Source organism: Carcharodon carcharias, chromosome 5, assembly GCF_017639515.1.
Source record: "Carcharodon carcharias isolate sCarCar2 chromosome 5, sCarCar2.pri, whole genome shotgun sequence".
NCBI classification, from domain to species: domain Eukaryota; kingdom Metazoa; phylum Chordata; class Chondrichthyes; order Lamniformes; family Lamnidae; genus Carcharodon; species Carcharodon carcharias.
Genome location: NC_054471.1, coordinates 71722984 through 71740501, shown reverse-complemented (window position 1 = coordinate 71740501; position 17518 = coordinate 71722984). Strand labels below are relative to the sequence as shown.

Genomic DNA, 17518 nt, shown 5'->3' with positions numbered 1-17518 from the left:
TAAAAATAGAAAAGAGGTGAAATATAAGCTGGTTTAAGTGGGGGGGTAGAGCTGAATAGAGGGTCAGTGATAGATGAAGATTGCCAAAAGATGTCATAGACAAAAGGACAAAGAGGTGTTGAAGGTGGTGATATTATCTAAGGAATGTGCTAATTATGGGTAGAAAACAGGACAAGCAAGGTACAGATAGCCCTAGTGGGGGTGGGGTGGGGTGAAGGAATCAAAATAGGCTAAAAGGTAGAGATAAAACAATGGATGGAAATACATCTAAAAATAATGGAAATAGGTGGGAAAAGAAAAATCTATATAAATTATTGGAGAAAAAAAGGGGGGGGGGGACCAGTAAGGGGGTGGGGATGGAGGAGAGAGTTCATGATCTAAAATTGTTGAACTCAATATTCAGTCCGGAAGGCTGTAAAGTGCCTAGTCGGAAGATGAGGTGCTGTTCCTCCAGTTTGCATTGAGCTTCACTGGAACAATGCAGCAGGCCAAGAACAGACATGTGGGCATGAGAGCAGGGTGGAGTGTTGAAATGGCAAGCGACATCTGGGTCATGCTTGCGGACAGACTGAAGGTGTTCTGCAAAGTGGTCACCCAGTCTGTGTTTGGTCTCTCCAATGTAGAGGAAACTGCATTGGGAGCAACGAATGCAGTAGACTAAATTGAGGGAAGTGCAAGTGAAATGCTGCTTCACTTGAAGTGTTTGGGCCCTTGGACAGTGAGGAGAGGAGAAGTAAAGGAGCAGGTGTTGCACCTTCTGTGGTTGCATGGGAAGGTGCCATGGGAGGGGGTTGGGGTGTAGGAGGTGAGGGAGGAGTGGACCAGGGTTTTCTGGAGGGAACGATCCCTGCGGAATGCTGCCAGCAGTGGGGGTGGTGGCGGGTGGGGGGGGGGGGGGGGGGGGGGGTGGGGGGGTTGGTGGTGAAGGGGAGATGTGTTTGGTGGTGGCATCATGCTGGAGTTGGCGGAAATGGCGGAGGATGGTCCTTTGAATGTGGAGGCTGGTGCGGTGATAAGTGAGTACAAGGGGGACCCTATCATATTTCTGGGAGAGAGAGGAAGGTATGAGGGCGGATGAGCGGGAGATGGGCCGGACACGGTTGAGGGCCCTGTCAACCACCGTGGGTGGAAAACCTCGTTTAAGGAAGAAGGAAGACGTGTCAGAGGAACGGTTTATGAAAGTGGCATCATCAGAACAGATGCGACGGAGGCGAAGGAACTGAGAGAATGGGATGGAGTCCTTACAGGAAGTGGGGTGTGAGGAGCTGTAGTCGAAGTAGCAGCGGGAGTCGGTAGGCTTGTAATGGATATTGGTGGACAGTCTATCAACAGAAATTGAGACAGAGAGGTCAAGGAAGGGGAGGGAAGTATCAGAGATGGACCATGTGAAAATGATGGAGGGGTGGAAATTGGAAGCAAAATTAATACATTTTTCCAGGTCCAGACGAGAGCATGAAGCAGCACCGAAGCAATCATCGATGTACCGGAGAAAAAGTTGTGGGAGGTGGCTGGTGTAAGACTGGAACAAGGAATGTTCCACATACCCCATAAAGAGACAGGCATAATTGGGGCCCATGCGGGTACCCATAGTCACACCTTTTATTTGGAGGAAGTGAGAGGAGTTTAAGGGGAAATTGTTCAGTGTGAGAACAAGTTCAGCCAGATGGAGGAGAGTAGTGGTGGATGGGGATTGTTCGGGCCTCTGTTCGAGGAAGAAGCGGAGAGCCATCAGACCATCCCGGTGGGGGATGGACGTGTAGAGGGATTGGACGTCCATGGTGAAGACAAGGCGGCTGGGGCCAGGGAACTGGAAATTGCTGACATGATGTAGGGTGTCAGAGGAATCACGGATGTAGGTGGGAAGGGACTGGACAAGGGGAGAGAGAATGGAGTCAAGATAGCAAGAAATGAGTTCCATGGAGCAGGAACAGGCTGACACGATTGGTCTGCCAGGACAGTCCTGTTTGTGGATTTTGGGTAGGAGGTAGAAGTTAGCTGTCCGAGGTTGGGAGACTATCAGGTTGGAAGCTGTGGAAGGAAGATCTCCAGAGGAGATGAGGTCAGTGACAGTCCTGGAAATCATTTTACACATCGGTATGTCAGGCCTGCCCCCACACACCGACTGGAAGATTCAGCCCTAGGTAAACTGAACACATTCCTACTTCTTTACCTATCGCCAATTCCCCCTGTTTTACATGTACACAAACTACTGCTTTTTCCTGTGCCTGAACCTCCGAACCTACAGTACTTTTACTTCTAGAACTTTTCTGCATCCCAATAATCCCAACAGATTTTCTCTGTCATTTCCAACAAACTGACTTTGTGTGTCCAACTTTATTACAATGAAAACACCTTAATTTTCCAGTGTCATCTCTATCCTTACCACCTTCATTTTTATTCTGAGAAAAACCTTCCTGCAAATTTCTACCTTCTCCTCTTCCCTGACTACCCACCTTCCTTTCACCTTTCCACTTTCTATCCTTCTCTGATTTAAAAGGGTGATGAAAAAAAATGTTTAGCTCTATGAATTAACTCATAATCATCAACTGTCTCTGCTGCTTGTCTTACTGTTCCAACTCGTTCTGCCAAACGAGTTCTCACTACCAAAGGAATTGAATCTTTAAATTCTTCCAAAATAATTACCTCTCTAAGAGCTGCATATGTCCCTATCTTTAATGCTGGTATCCACCGGTCAAAATTATGTTGCTTTATTTTCTCAAACTCAATATAAATTTGCCCAGGCTCTTTTCTCATTTTCCCAAATTTCTGCCGGTATGCCTCAGGAACCAATTCATATGCACTCAAGATAGCCACGTCATAGTTCACCGACATTTCCTCTGACAGTGAAGCATAAACCTCATGTACTCTGCCCACCAAACTGGATTGTAAAAACAACGTCCAGTTTTCCTGTGGCCATTTCATCTGTTCATCTATCTTCTCAATTGAAATAAAGAATGCTTCAACATCTCTTTCCTCAAACTTTGGAAGAGCTCGTATAAATTTAAACATCTCCCCACTGGATTCTGATATGGAAATAAGTCCTTCCTCACCTACTGGTGTCTCTTTTTTAACTGTCAGCCTTTTAAGCTGGAATTCTCTCTCTCTCTCATTTTCTCTTTCCTCCTTTTTCTAACCTCGCCATTTCTAATTCCCTTTCCTGTTTTCGTTCTTTCACCTGCCTTTCTGCCTGTTCCCTTTGGAATGCCTTTTCTCTTTCTTTTTCTTTTTCTTTCTCTGCTCTTTTTCTGCTGCATCTAGTTCCAATTTTTTTCATTTGCAACTGAATTTGAGCCCATTTCAATGACCCATCCCTTGGAGAACTTGGTCTCTTGGGTAATCCTTCTAATTTCAAATTCTGTACTATACCTTCAATTATGTCTGATTTCCTTACCCCTCCAGGTAACACCAATTGTAACTTATCTGCCAATTCCATTAACTTAACTTTATTTACCTTTTGTAAACCAGCCAAAGTTATAACTTCAACTCCCAGGCAAGTCTTAGCAGCTGCCAAAGCCATATTGCAGTCTCAACACTTCAAAAAACAAACCTCACACCAGCTCCTAAATTTAAAGTGCTTCTCGTACTTGTAACCTTAAGATTCACCAACTCCAAACTAATCAAGGAATATCAAATATACCCCGCGAAGCACCCCCAATTCTGTTATGGCACAGCAGATGGTAAATGCTGAGCTATTCAAATCCCAGAGGGAAACTTGAAACAACTGCCACAACTATTTTTATTTCGAGGTGCATGCCTTGAACTCAGTAGTAATAAGACCACCAAGTCTTATAGGTTTCTTACAAAACTAAATTAAAGCTTTATTAATAAAAAAATGATTTTGAGCACATGCATGGGTTTACAAATTGCTACTATGACAATTCCTAGCTCCCCTACATAATCCAACTCCCAATTACACCTCTGTTAAGGCACAATAAGACATTTAAGGTTTTAAAAGACCCAGGGAAAGTAACACGATACCCTGAACAGTCAAATTCAAAGTGAGTTTTTCTCAGCTTTGGTTTCTTGTAGACAGCAGCTTGAAGCTTAGATGCTGGAGGCTTTTCACACTTGTGTTAGATCTTAGAATGCCTTCTTTTCTACACACCTCATCTCCTTTATACAGATTTCTCCTTTGAATGCAAATTCTCATTGTTTCACAATGCCTTTGGACTTTATCTCTCTAATATTAAAAAATCTATCGCAGTACCAATTTTACCAGTAATCTTTGGGGAAAATAAACACACTGTTTCTTAACTTCTCCTGGCTAGGTGAAACATTTCACCCCCTCTTTTGAATTCAAGCTAGTCTGGTTTATTTAAAAATGTAAATGTTCATTTTATACCTCACATTCTAAAACTTCACCCATGTTTACCTGCTTATCATTTCAAACCTAGCTTATCTTCTGATACATCAAAGCCTTCAGACCAGCCAACTTTAATTCAATTAAATCCCACACGCATACACACACACACACACACACACACACACAGATCCATAGACACAGATCCCACTATTATTCTACGTTACAATCAATTCCAATAACATTATGAAAATTATTATATTTTCCTGGCAACAACATTCTGACCAAATAATTTCATGAAGTGGCTGCAAGGCTTCTTTTTCTGATCATTTCTTTGCAATTTTCTATAGATAGCAAAGCGTTTCACAAGAGGACATGAGCCACTACTTCATTATGTCTATACCCAATTTTAATGAGTCTCAAGTAGTGTAGTTTTGATACGAAGTAAACAAATTACTACTGATTTATTTAATGTGCAAAGTTAACTTACATTGTTATACAGTTGGCAAAATGATTGATACCCATCCTTATTGTAGACGTAGTTTAATAAGTTCTTGGACTTGATATTGAGTGCTCAAGTATGTCTTTGATCCATTGTTCAGTGCACACATCATTCTCCGTGTGTGCACCAAATGTTCGAGAAGGTGTGCAACTAGAAAGATTTGGCGCATGTGCACACAATGTTCGAAAAGACATGCTACTAGCAAGATTCTGCATATGTGCAAATTGTCTGGGGTACATTAGCTGGTGTTATTTTATTCTATTTCATTATTTTACCCCATAATACATGAGTAAAGTCTGCAAGGTGGCTAGCAAACATGTATTAAGTGGCAAAGACTCCGCTACTCCCAAAGGAAAGAGGCAAACTATTACCTTAGAACAGAAATTAGAAGTGTTACAACAAGATGATGCTGGTGAGAAGGCAGCAGTCGTAGCAAGTTCACTTGGGCTTCCGCTAACGACTGTGTGCACCATCAAGAAGAACAAAGGTAAAGGCTAGTGGCCAAGGTGCTACTTCTCTAAGCGCCAATAAGATTACCTGTACTAGGTGCAGTGTGTTAGAAAATATGGAACAATTATTGAGTGTGTGGATTGAGGACCAGAACCAAAGAAACATGCCCATTTACATGCTGACAATCCATGGAAAGGCTAAGAGTTTGTTTAACGACCTGAAAGAACAATTGTTTTTGTGTATTATGCATTGTGTGCATTGTGTTTTGTTTATTTTTGGCTTATATATAAGGTGTATTTCAAGTTTATGGGCAGAAATTTTCACTCAGCGGGCGGGCGTGAGATGACACGGGTTGACTTTGGCCGAGGGCGCCAATGTCAATGCGCAGTCATGCGATAGTTCGATCGGTGGGTGCACGCCAGAGCCAGCAGCGCGCCCTCTGACAATTAAAAGGCCTGTTAAGGCTATTAAATAATCAATTAAATTAAAATTTTTGCTGCCTGTCCAACCTAACGGTTGGCAGGCAGGCGAAAAGGCCAAGCGGCCTTTCCATTTTTTGGAAACCTCATCCATGGGTGGGATGAAGTTTCCAAAAGCAAATGTAATTAAAATAAAGGTTTTGTAATTGAATTAATAACATGTCCCTGCTTATGTGTCAGAGTCACATGAGGGGACATGTTTTATTATCTTTTTATTTTCTTTCTTATTTTTTGTTATATCTCTTCATCTCCCTGAGGCAGCTCCATGCCTCAGGGAGATTATGAAGCGCGCACTCACACGCATGCATGAAGTTTGCACTTGGCCCGCTTGCCATCCTACCCCACCCCCAACACAGAAAGTGCTCAGTGCTGCCACATGCGTTGCACGCTGGACGGGCTCTAATTGGCCCGCTAGCGTTTAATCGCAGTGCGGAGCCGATCTTGGGCAGCGGTCAGCTTCCTGACTGTCCCCACTGAGCCCGCCCACCAAGGGCAAAATTCTGCCCCTTGTTATATATTGGGGTGAAAATCTTGAGTTGTGAACACATCTCCTGATATTACATACATTTAAATGGGAAAACTTGCTTCAATATAAGCAGTTTTGATTTAAGTAGTGGTTTCCAGGAACCTGTCTATTACTTAAAATGGGATATTCCTGTACAGTTGGTACATAATTCTAAATCAGATAAATTCTCCCTATGGTTGGAATGATTGAATTGTTATGTTTCGAGCATTTACCAATCATTCCTGTGTAAATGTCTGGTTGACAGGTAAATATATTGCAACTCTTGCAGGTTTTGCTTCATTGCACTAAGGGCGGACTCGTCCCAGATTTGCACTAAATGTGGTAACGGGCGGGTAAAACCATGTTTTACTCGCCAGCTGCAATGGTGGCCTCTCACGTTGTATCGTCCCAAACCCGCCGCAGTAATTATGCATTCCTGGGAAACATGCCATTTCGATGAAGGACGGGCTCCGATTCGCCTTCCATGCCATCACCTCGCTGCTTCATCACACTGGGTGCCTCATTTAAAGCACAGCCGCCCACACACCTCTCAGTGCCTCCAGCTAGGACCGCTGCAAATAAGACATGGCCTGGAAAGGCAAGAAGACTGCAGCCCCAGGTTTAGTGATGCATCCCTCGAGCACCTTTAGGACGCTGTGGAGGCCCTGCCGTGATGTCCTCCTGCTCTGGCCACAGAAGGGGCAGCAACATTACCACTCCGGCTTGGTAGACGAAGGCAATGGTAATCAATGCCAATGTTGTGCAGAAGAGGTTGGCCATCCAAAGCTGATAGAGGATGAACGATCTCATCCGTGCAGCCAGGGTAAGGCAACCATCTCATCATTCTAAACCCACACACTCAAGCACATCACACACACTGGCATTTCACTCACTGCCATCTCAAGGGGCATCACCATCCATTCTCACACACACACACCCACATCTCTATTTGGCCTCATCTGCTCTGGAGACTGTCTTCTCAACCCTCATCATCGTGAGGTCACTTGCACAGATCAACATGTGCCCCCACACACAACCTGGGATACCCTCCTTCCCCAGTACAGCCCTCACCCTGCAGCCTCTTTCCTTGCCGGAGACCACTTCTCCCCCTTCCCCTGCAGCCATACAAAGTAGAGACCTGCTCGTGAGCCCCACTATAAGTGATGAGGTGCTCTCTGCGAAGCCTGGCACTGATGACTGCGAGTGCTGCCCAAAACAAGGTAGGCAAACAAACCTCGAAGTCCCAAGTAAAGTGCAGCTCGCCAGGTGCACATCATTTATGTGCAATTATGAAACACATCGGCGTGCAATCACGTCGATGTGGGCGAACAATCCAGCGGGGGTGGGGAGGGGGGGATGCTGATGAGTCCAGCAGGCTAGCCTTATAATGATATGCAGATGTATTAGAAGTATTACAATGAAGTTCCCGATGTCCGATGGCAGGAAAAGTGGCCCACCATCGACAGGCTGAGTAGATGATCTCAAACTGGCTCCATGACGTCGTGAAACCGACTTTTGGCCTTCTCGCCATATTGTTCACTCACGCCACCGAACAAACCTGACGCCAGCAGGTGGGGAAAATTCCACCCCAAGGTTTTGTAGCCCAGCCCCAACTCTTAAACCCCATCACAAAACAAATTGTTTAAAGAGAGTAAACAGAATCTCAATATCAAACATTTTAGTAAACATTAGTACAATGACTTGAGATTATCATAGCTCATTTCTTGATACACCTGTATAGATTTTCATAACAGGGAAACATTGGACACTGCACATTGCTTCTGCACCATTACACTGAATCATAGAAGAACACAATTCAGAAGGAGGGCCCTCAATCTGTCAAACCTGCATCAGCTCTTTCAAAGAGCAATCCAATTAGCCCCAATCCTTTTCCAAACGCCTGCAATTCTTTCCCCTTAAAGTATTTATCAAATTGCAATTTGAAGGTTCCCACTGAATTTGTATGCAGCATCCTATCAGGCAGTGTATTCCAAATCCTAACCATTCATTATGTAAAAAGGTTTTACCTTATGGCCACTTTGGTTCCTTTGCTAAGCATCTTAAACTGATGCCGTCTGGTCATTTACCTTTCAGTCATTGAAAATGGTTTCTCTATATTTATTCCATCTAAACACTTCATGATTTTAAGTAATCCTATCACATCTCCTCAGCCTTCTCTGCTCTAAGAAGAAGTTGATTGGCAGAGATCCATATCGACATTTAACAAAAACATTTTTAATCAATCTAAGAACATCCAGAAACGTAATGATTGCCGTTACTTTCAGAACGTGGGCTCTAATTTATTTTTGTAAACGTTAGGTAGGAAATAGATGGTACTGAAAATTATGCAAACATCACATAGTTTTCTCAGTCCTTTAGAACACATGACCTAACACCACAAGCTACTGTTGCTGCCTTGAGTTAAAGGTTCAAATATATAGGGCAGGATTTTTAGGTTGGCGTGCAAGTGCAATTGGGAGGCCCAGGAGTTGGCCGGGGAACAGACTACCACCCGCGATCAGCCCTTGACCTTGATTTCATGCTGGTTGGTCAATTAATGGCCAGCCAGCGCAAAGTGCGAGCTGAAATGCTCAGCACTGCAGGGGTGGCCCCAGGAGGAGGGTGAGTGCTGAAGTCAGTGCGGGCACGGGGGAGCGCAGCATGAAAGCTCCCTGAAGGCAGAGAGCTGCCTCAGGGAGCTGAAGATTTCAAAACAATTAAATAAAGATTTTAAAATACGGAAAAAAACGTTCACATATCACAGTCAGTCACCTGAACATATACACGATGAAAATTCTGTCCATACATTTTGTTTAAGTTTAATAATGGAAACCCCATCCCGTCCTTGGGTGAGGTTCCATCAAAAATGCAAAGTCCGTCTGGCAGATTCGCCCATCTGCCAACTGTAGGGTTGAACAGACCATAAAAAATTGGGGACAATTGGAACTTTAACAGCTTTAATTATCTTCTAAATTGTCGACGGATGCACTTCTGACACTTGCACGTGCCCGCTGACCAAAATATTGCAGGAGTGCAGGATGACCTCGGGACGCTTGCCCGACGTCGTCTTGCACGATTTTGCGACCGATCGGGTCGGGCCCGTACCCGCATGCCAACCTAAAAATTCTGCCCATAATCTACATCCCATGGTACTGGACTGCTAATTTATCTCCTGCGGTGAATAATACATATTTGTGATTATAAAGCTTTTTTTTCAATTTTCTTTACTTCTGAGAATAATAACTAATGCTTGTTATAACTCTGTTAGTATCAACAAGCCTTTGGTATCTTACCTAACTTCTTCATTGATGACTTGTGCGCAGTGAGCAGTCATAGACTATTCCAGCAAGGCACAATACATTTTTATCTTTTATCCTTGGAATGTGGGGGACACAGCTAAGGCAGCATTTATTGTTCATCCCTATATTTCCTGAGGATATTAAAAGGTCACCAACGTGCTAGGGAGATGGAGCTAAATGTAGGCAAAAGCCAGGTGAGGATGTCAAGTTCTCTTCCCTGAAAGCTACTAATGAATTACTTGGGCTTTTATGATAATCTGACAGAATTTCATGTGCCAGGATTTTTAGGGTAGCGGGGTTCCCTTGCTGCCATTGAAGGAGTTGGCAGCAAACACATCAACTCTAATACTGCCTACCCTGCAGCCATTTGGCTGGAGGCGGGACTTCCAACCCTCACTCAGGGGGACATTCCACTTCAGAGAGCTGCCTGCCAATCTGATAGGCCTGCAGTTCTCTAGTCCTAGCAACACCAGAAGCTGCAGTGGACAGGATTGGGCCTACAAGCAGTCCCCAGTTTCTACGTCTCTGGAGTCCAGGGCCAGGTAAGCATGGGGATCTCAGGGCAGTGTGGGAAGCCCAGATTGGGCAGGGATGTTTGTGGAGAAGCCAGGTTGCGGGGGGAGGGTGCACCTGCAGGGCCCAGACCTTCAGGGGAGCATCTGATGTTAAAAGGAGGCTGCGGATGGGGCACCTCCCCGCTTCCCACCCGTGGCCTGAGCAGGGTTGCTTTTCGGGCCCCCCCTGCCCCTGAACTCCTCCCGCCGCCCTGAAAATTGGGGTTGGTGGGAAACGGTCCTAAAGTGGTCACTAATTGGCCACTTAAGGGCCTCAATTGGGGCAAGGGTGAGCCTAGGCCTTGCGCATCCTAACATAAAATTGCGGGGAGGCTGGGGCTGGCGGGAGCCCGATTGGAAGGCCATCCGAAAAATTTCACGGCCATCCCCACCTTTAAAGCTGCCAGCCAGGGAAAGGTAAAATTCTGCTCATGGTAATTTTTCTGGAGCTAGCATAAGGCTTCTTTTCAATTCAATGGTGGGACCTGAATTTCTGACCTCGCAGTCAAGTTAAATGTGTTTATCGGACACATAGAAACATGCACAGTCTTTCCAAGAGTGAGTACTAGATAACAATCAAGAGCAGGAATGCTGGCTGGTTTGTCCCTTCCATGCATGCAGCTGCAGTGACCAATAATGGAACACAGATCTGGAACAGAAACTAGAACTGATGGCAAACCCGAGTTCTTTATCAGTAAACTTACACAGACATTGGTGACAAGATAGGGCGAGTTATTTGTATACAGAATAAAAAAATGAACAAAACTTTAGATTAAACATTGTAAAATGTTTTCAGTTTTATACAATGGCCTTGTAAATACCTTTCAAAAAGGACGAATCTTACCTAGCATGCGAACACATAGGGCATTCTGATCAGGACCATCAAATGAGATAGCTCCGCACCTCTGAAAAGAAAAGAAAATCCTTTAGTTTAGCTCAATAGTGTAGATCTTCAATCTAAGGACACAGTCCTCTTTGGGTTTTTACAGAACACAAGGTTAATTTTCTCAAGATGTTACTGAACAAAGAGAATTCTATTTATTAAATACTAAAAAAAACCCTCCATTGTGGAGATAGGCATATCCTAGTCCTCTGCAATTTTCACAGAATTGGGGCAGGTTTTTAAAGAGTTGTGGTTCACAGCCCCTCAGAGGAGTCATGAATCCTAGTTCGCATGAATGGGCCTTTTAAAATTTGAGTTCAGAAGGTCCTCCTCATGCCCCTCTGCCAGGCTATTCCCCTCCACCCAACTCCCATGGGCCCTCATAGCCCCAATACCACGGGTGAGATAATGATCTTTACACAATACAGAGGTGAGTTTGCATATTAATAAGGTGTGTTTGCATGCAGAGTAAAGTGAACAATACAAGAAAGACACAATAGTGGAACCTCAAACCCTGATCAAACACCATGGCAGGAAGGGAGATAGGATATAAACAGGGAAATAGATAGAACCGATTATAGAGGATCAAAGGAAGAATGCCAAGAAGAAGCAGGGGGTACGTCTCTACCCAAGGAGTGGGTAATACCATTTTACTTATTCCTCTGCACTATTGCTAAAGTGGTTGTATTTATTTTACTTATTCCATATCAATGAAATCATCACATAATCAATATGGAGTCTCCCTCAAGTACGTACAATATCATATGTATCATATATTTTACAAAATCACAGAATTTTAACAGCACAGGAGGAGGTCATTCAGTCCATCATGTCTGCACCAGCTCCCCAAATGAGCATTATGACCTAGCACCATTGTCCTGCCTTTTCCCAGTACCCCTGCACATTGTTTCTATTCAAATAATCATCTAATGCCCTCTTGAATGCCGCGATTGAACCTGCCTCCACCACACTTCCAGGCAGAGCATTCCAGACCCAAACCACTCGTGTGGGAATCATGTTTAACTGATCCATTGGAGTTCTTTGAAGGAATCACATGTGCTGTTGATAAAGTGGAACCAGTGAATATACTGTACTTAGACTTCCAGGGCATTTGATAAAGTATCACATCAAAGGTTATTGCAGAAAATAAAAGCTCATGGTGTTGGGGGTAACACTTGGCATGGATAGAAGATTGGCTAGCTAACAGGAGACAGAGAATTGGCATAAGTGGGTTTTTTTCTGGTTGGCAGGATGTGACGAGTGATGTGCCACAGAGATCATTGCTGAAAAAGTGTGAAAAAGCTTTTTCTCACGTCACATTTGCTTCTTTTGCAAATCACTCTAAATCTGTGCCCTCTCGTCCTTGATCTTTTTGCAAGCAGCACTGTTTCTATCTACTCTGTCCATCCCCCTCATGATTTTGAACATCTCTATCAAATCTCCTCTTAGCCTTCTTCTCTCCAAGGAGAACAGTCCCAATCTCTCCAATCTATCTTTGTAAGTGAAGTTTCTCATCTATGGAACCATTCCTGTAAACCTCTTCTGCACTCCCTCCAATGTGTTCACATCCTTCCTATAATGTGGCACCCAGAACTGTACACAATACTCCAGCTGAGGTCTATCAAGCTTCTTACATAAATTCAGCATAACCTCCTTGCTCTTGTACTCTATGCCCCTATTAATAAAGCCTAAGATACTATATGCTTTATTAACTGCTCTCTCCTCCTGCCACCTTCAAGATCTACGCACATGTACATCCAGGTCTTTCTGCTCCTGCACTCCCTTCAAAATTTATCCCCTTATTTTATATTGTCTGTCCATGTTCTTCCTACCAAAATGCATCACCTCACACTTCTCCGCATTGAACTTCATCTGCCACCTATCTGTCCACTCCACCAAACTGTCTATGTCCTTTTGAAGTTCTACATTGTCCTCCTTGCAGTTCACAACACTCCCAAGCTTCGTATCATCCGAAAACTTTGAAATTGCCCCCTGTGCACCAAGAGCTAGATCATTAGTATATATCAGGAAAAGCAAGGGTCCCACTACCGACCCCTGGGGAACTCCACTACAAACCTTCCTCCAGCCTGAAAAATATCCATTGACCATTACTCTCTGCTTCCTATTTTTCAGCCAATTTTGTATCCACATTGCTACTGTCCCTTTTATTCCATGAGCAATAACCTTTCTCCACAGTCTGTTGTGTGGCACTGTATCAAATGCCTTTTGAAAGTCCATATACACCACATCAACAGCATTACCCTCACTGACCTTTTCTGTTACCTCTTCAAAAAACTTCAGCAAGTTAGTGAAACATGATTTCCCTTTTAAAAATCCATGCTAACCCTTCCTTATCAACCAATATTTTTTCATGTGACTAATTCTATCCTGAGTAATTGTTTCTAGAATCTTGCCACCCACTGAAGCTAAACTGACTGGTCTGTAATTGTTGGGATTATCCTTACAATATTTTTTGAACAAGGGCGTAATGTTTGCAATTCTCCAGCCCTCTGGCACCTCCCTGAGTCTAGGGAAGACTGAAAAATTATGGCCAGTGCCCCTGCAATTTCTAATCTCACTTCCTTCAATATCCTTGGATGCATCTCACCAGTCTTGGTGCCTTGTCAACTTTAAGTATCGATGTTTGCTCCAAGCAGTCTTTAAAAATGGATCACAATTCAGATCCTTGTACTAAGTCTATTCAACATTAACATTATTTTCATTGTCGGGCCAGAGAGTAATAATTCAAACTTAAATAATGTTGTGCAATTGGCTCGGTTTGTGTATGTCCTTTTTAAAATTTGAGCTGCCAAACATTTGACATCTAGGCAGTTCTAGTAGCTCTTTTCCAGGATATAATCTTAATTAAATCAAGAGACAGTTTAGAGCTTAGATGAAATAAAGAACCACTCAGCCTGAAACTTCTTAAAAAGGCGGAAAGCCATATGAAGGGCTCTCACAGCAACAACAAAAGCTGAGTTTCCCTTGGGTTTCACAGATTAAAGTTACAACAGTAGTGCCCTGGCAGAAACTCAATCCTATTTGGAAGCTACCTTTAAATAATTTGCTTATTTCTTTAAGCGTTGCTTATTTTAAATTACTTTACCCATGAGGAGTTGGTTAATACACTTTATACTGTACATATATATGACTTATTTGCTGGTTTATCTTTTGTGAAATGAATTTAGTCAATGATTTTAAATTACAAATGAAAGGTAATGATTTGAAACAAAAACTGAGAATCACTCAGCAAGTCAGTCAGTGGCTATGGAATGAATAATGTTTAAGCTGTAGACCCTTCATCAGGACTATACGTAAACGTGTTAGCTTGTCCTCTAAACAGATGCCGACCTGCCAAGTGTTTCTAGCATTTTTTGTACGAGTTTCAGTATCAACAGTTTTTTTTTGCTTCCGCAAGTGTCATTCTCTCTTTGTTTAACAAATACAAGAGGAATCCTTTGAAGGCAAGTAGCTAAAAAGTCCAGTAGCTAAAAGTAATATAAAGACTGAAATTTCTGATTCATTATGCTAGGCATTCTACAGGAAGACCACTTCGATCTCAAGACTAAGATGGACAGACTGGAAGGTCTGGGGGGCTGGGGATCGCTCATGACAATAATTCAAGTTGCGATGTATATGCACATTCATGACGAGAAGGAGCCACGGGGGCTGGAGAACATGAAATTATCAAAGCAACAGTGGGGATCAGAAGAGGCACAAACTTAGCTGTGTGGAGACTGGAAAAGTTGGGGAGGGGAGAGGAGAATAAAGTGATAGGAGGAAACAGCAGCAAGTTGGAGTGGTTACTGGGACAGTTTGGGCTTGTGTATCTTTGGAAGCAGGTAAAAATGGACTGTGGAAAGTTGGGAGTTATTCTGCCACATGATTTTCTTAAAAGAACAATTAGGAAAATCTATCAATAAACAGAACTGCTTTGTTTAACTCTTGGGAAGCAATTTTACAGGCTTCCCAGCCAGCATATTTGCAGGCAGGTGTGAAGTTGGGGGGGGGGGCGCACTACGTAAAATGTAACGAGTGACTAGCCCACTGCATTCCTGCTAACCCCCGAGCTGTCATTCATATTACAGTGGGCAGGGAAGGCGTCAGCCAGCCGGCCCGCTTTAGGCCTATTGAAACCCTTAACTAGCCAAATAAGCCCTCTTAAGGGCCTGTTTCCACATCCACTGCAATAATGTGTGTGGCTGGGGAAGGCAGAACAAACGAGGCTAGCCTGCTACTTTTGGAATGCCCCCTAAAAGGTGCGAAGTGGGATACCGACTTTGGTGGGGGGACTGCGCCTGAGCCCATCAGGGGGGCACCTGGCCCTCCCCCACCAAGATCATATCTCCCTCCACCGGCCTCCAAAACCTAACTGCTCCATGCCCCTTCCCACTCTCCATAGGGCTCCTGCTACCACCTGAGGAAAAACCCCAGGCTTACCTGCAAGTACACTACTGCATTATGGTGCTGCTCGCACTACTCTCGCTGGCGGGACTTCCAGTGCCTGAGGGGCGGAAATCCCACACCTACATTGTTAAGGCTACTTCCAGTGTAGTATCGCTGTGGAACAGCCCTTTTCAAAGTCGTCAAGCCTAAGGTTGGCTTTTCTTTTTGGGGGGGGTGGTGGGTGGGGGGGGTGGTGGTGGTGGTGGAGGAATACGCCCACCCCCTGTAAAATACGCGCCTTGGTTTTAGTCATGTGCCGTATAAAGAGAAAGCCAAGGAACCTTGGTCTGTCATAAGAAAAAAACGTGCATTCTTCGGCTCAGTCCATCAACTTTTTGGTTTTGTGTTGAAAGAATATGTAGCCATTTTGATTCCTCATACTGTGTCCCACCATGGGGAAAGATTGTTGAAAATGATAGCTAAAGATTACAGAGCAGTTTACCAGAGCTAAGCCCAACTGAATATCAATTCTTATACAAGGTCTTCAAAATGCACACACACACACACACACACACACATGAATTTTAATGGTTTCATACTGCAAAATGGTAGGAATTGTAACGTGCATTCTGTAACATGAATTGCATTAACACTTTACCCTTTTTACAGTTAAAGTGGCATGTTTCTACATAAATCTAAAAAAGTGAGCAGATAATACAAAATAATTAAATAAATACTAAAATAATTCTTGACATTACGTTTATACAATGTCATTGTGATGAACAATAAAACTTTGCAAGCATTGTTTAAAGTACTATTATTATTGTCCTAATATAGACTCTCTGTCAAAAGTAGATCCGTTTTCCTCATGTGGGAGAATTTATAATTTTAGGGTAATGACCTTTCAATAGCATTTCTATTTGAGGTTAAGTGCTGATTAAACATTGAGTTGAAAGAACACTGTGAAGGAAGCTGTTTGGATGGTGGGGAGGGTCACATAACAACTTGATGATTTATGATGCAAAGTAGTTTTTGAAATGTTAACAACTTTGAAATTAAGGTTGTTGAAATAGCATTACCACCATGACATCAAACAAGACCAACATGCCTGCCAATTTTAAAAGGAAAGGATAATAAAGTTATGTTATGAAATCACTCCCATTTGTTTAATTTAGGTAGCAGACATACTATGGAATGTGCATAGCAGTTCTTCTCTTCTTCCCCGAGTGTCCAAGCATAATGAAACACGTCAGTGGGGGCAGGAAACTGACGATAGAGATTGGTCATCTGATTTTCCTTTCCACTGCTCCACTCCTTTTTTTAAATTCATTCACGGTATGTGGGCTTTGCTGGCTGGGCCAGCACTTATTGCCCATCCCTAGTTGCCCTTCAGAAGGTGATGGTGAGCAACCTTCTTGAACGGCTGCTGTCCATGTGGTGTGGGTACACCCACAGTGCTGTTAGGAAGGGAGTTCCAGGATTTTGGCCCAGCGACAGCGAAGGAACAGCGATATATTTTCAAGTCAGGATGGTGAGTGACCTGGAGGGCAACTACCAGGCAGTGATGTTCCCATTTATCTGCTGCCCTTGTCCTTCTAAGTGGTAGTAGTTGTGGGTTTGAAAGGTGCTATCTAAGGAGCCTTGGTGAATTCCTGCAGTGCATCTTGTAGGTGGTACACACTGCTGCTACTCTGCGTCGGTGGTGGAGGAAGTGAATGTTTGTGGATGTGGTGCTAATCAAGCAGACTGATTTGTCCTGAATGGTGTCCAGCTTCTTCTGTGTTGTAGGAGCTGCACTCATTTAGGCAAGTGGGGAGTAGTCCATCACATTCCTGACTTGTGCCTTGTAGATGGTGGACAGGCTTTGAGAGGTCAGGAGGTGAATTACTCGTCACACGATTACTAGCCTCTGACCTGCTCTTGTGGCCACAGTATTTATATAGCTAGTCCAGTTCAGTTTCTGGTCAATGGTAACTCCCAGGATGTTGATAGTGGGGGATTTAGTGATGGTAATGCCATTGAACATCAAAGGGCGATGGTTGGATTCTCTCTTGTTGGAGACGGTCATTGACTGGCACTTATCTGGCGCAAATGTTACTTGCCACTTGTCGGCCCAATCCTGGATATTGTCCAGGTCTTGCTGCATTTGGACATGGACTG

The 17518-nt window shown here is 43.7% G+C and overlaps 1 protein-coding gene across 3 annotated transcripts in view; it reads right to left on the bottom strand.

The window, feature by feature from the left end:
* Nucleotides 1-17518, bottom strand: part of LOC121277904 (cAMP-specific 3',5'-cyclic phosphodiesterase 7B-like) — a 228499-nt gene that overhangs the window by 171772 nt on the left and 39209 nt on the right. For 2 of the 3 annotated variants that reach the window (XM_041187728.1, XM_041187729.1), the window contains exon 2: nucleotides 10934-10994. In XM_041187728.1, the coding sequence (XP_041043662.1) occupies nucleotides 10934-10994 (61 nt within the window). Of the gene's footprint in view, nucleotides 1-10933; nucleotides 10995-17518 lie in introns of those variants that run through there. The other variant, XM_041187726.1, reaches the window with a different exon arrangement.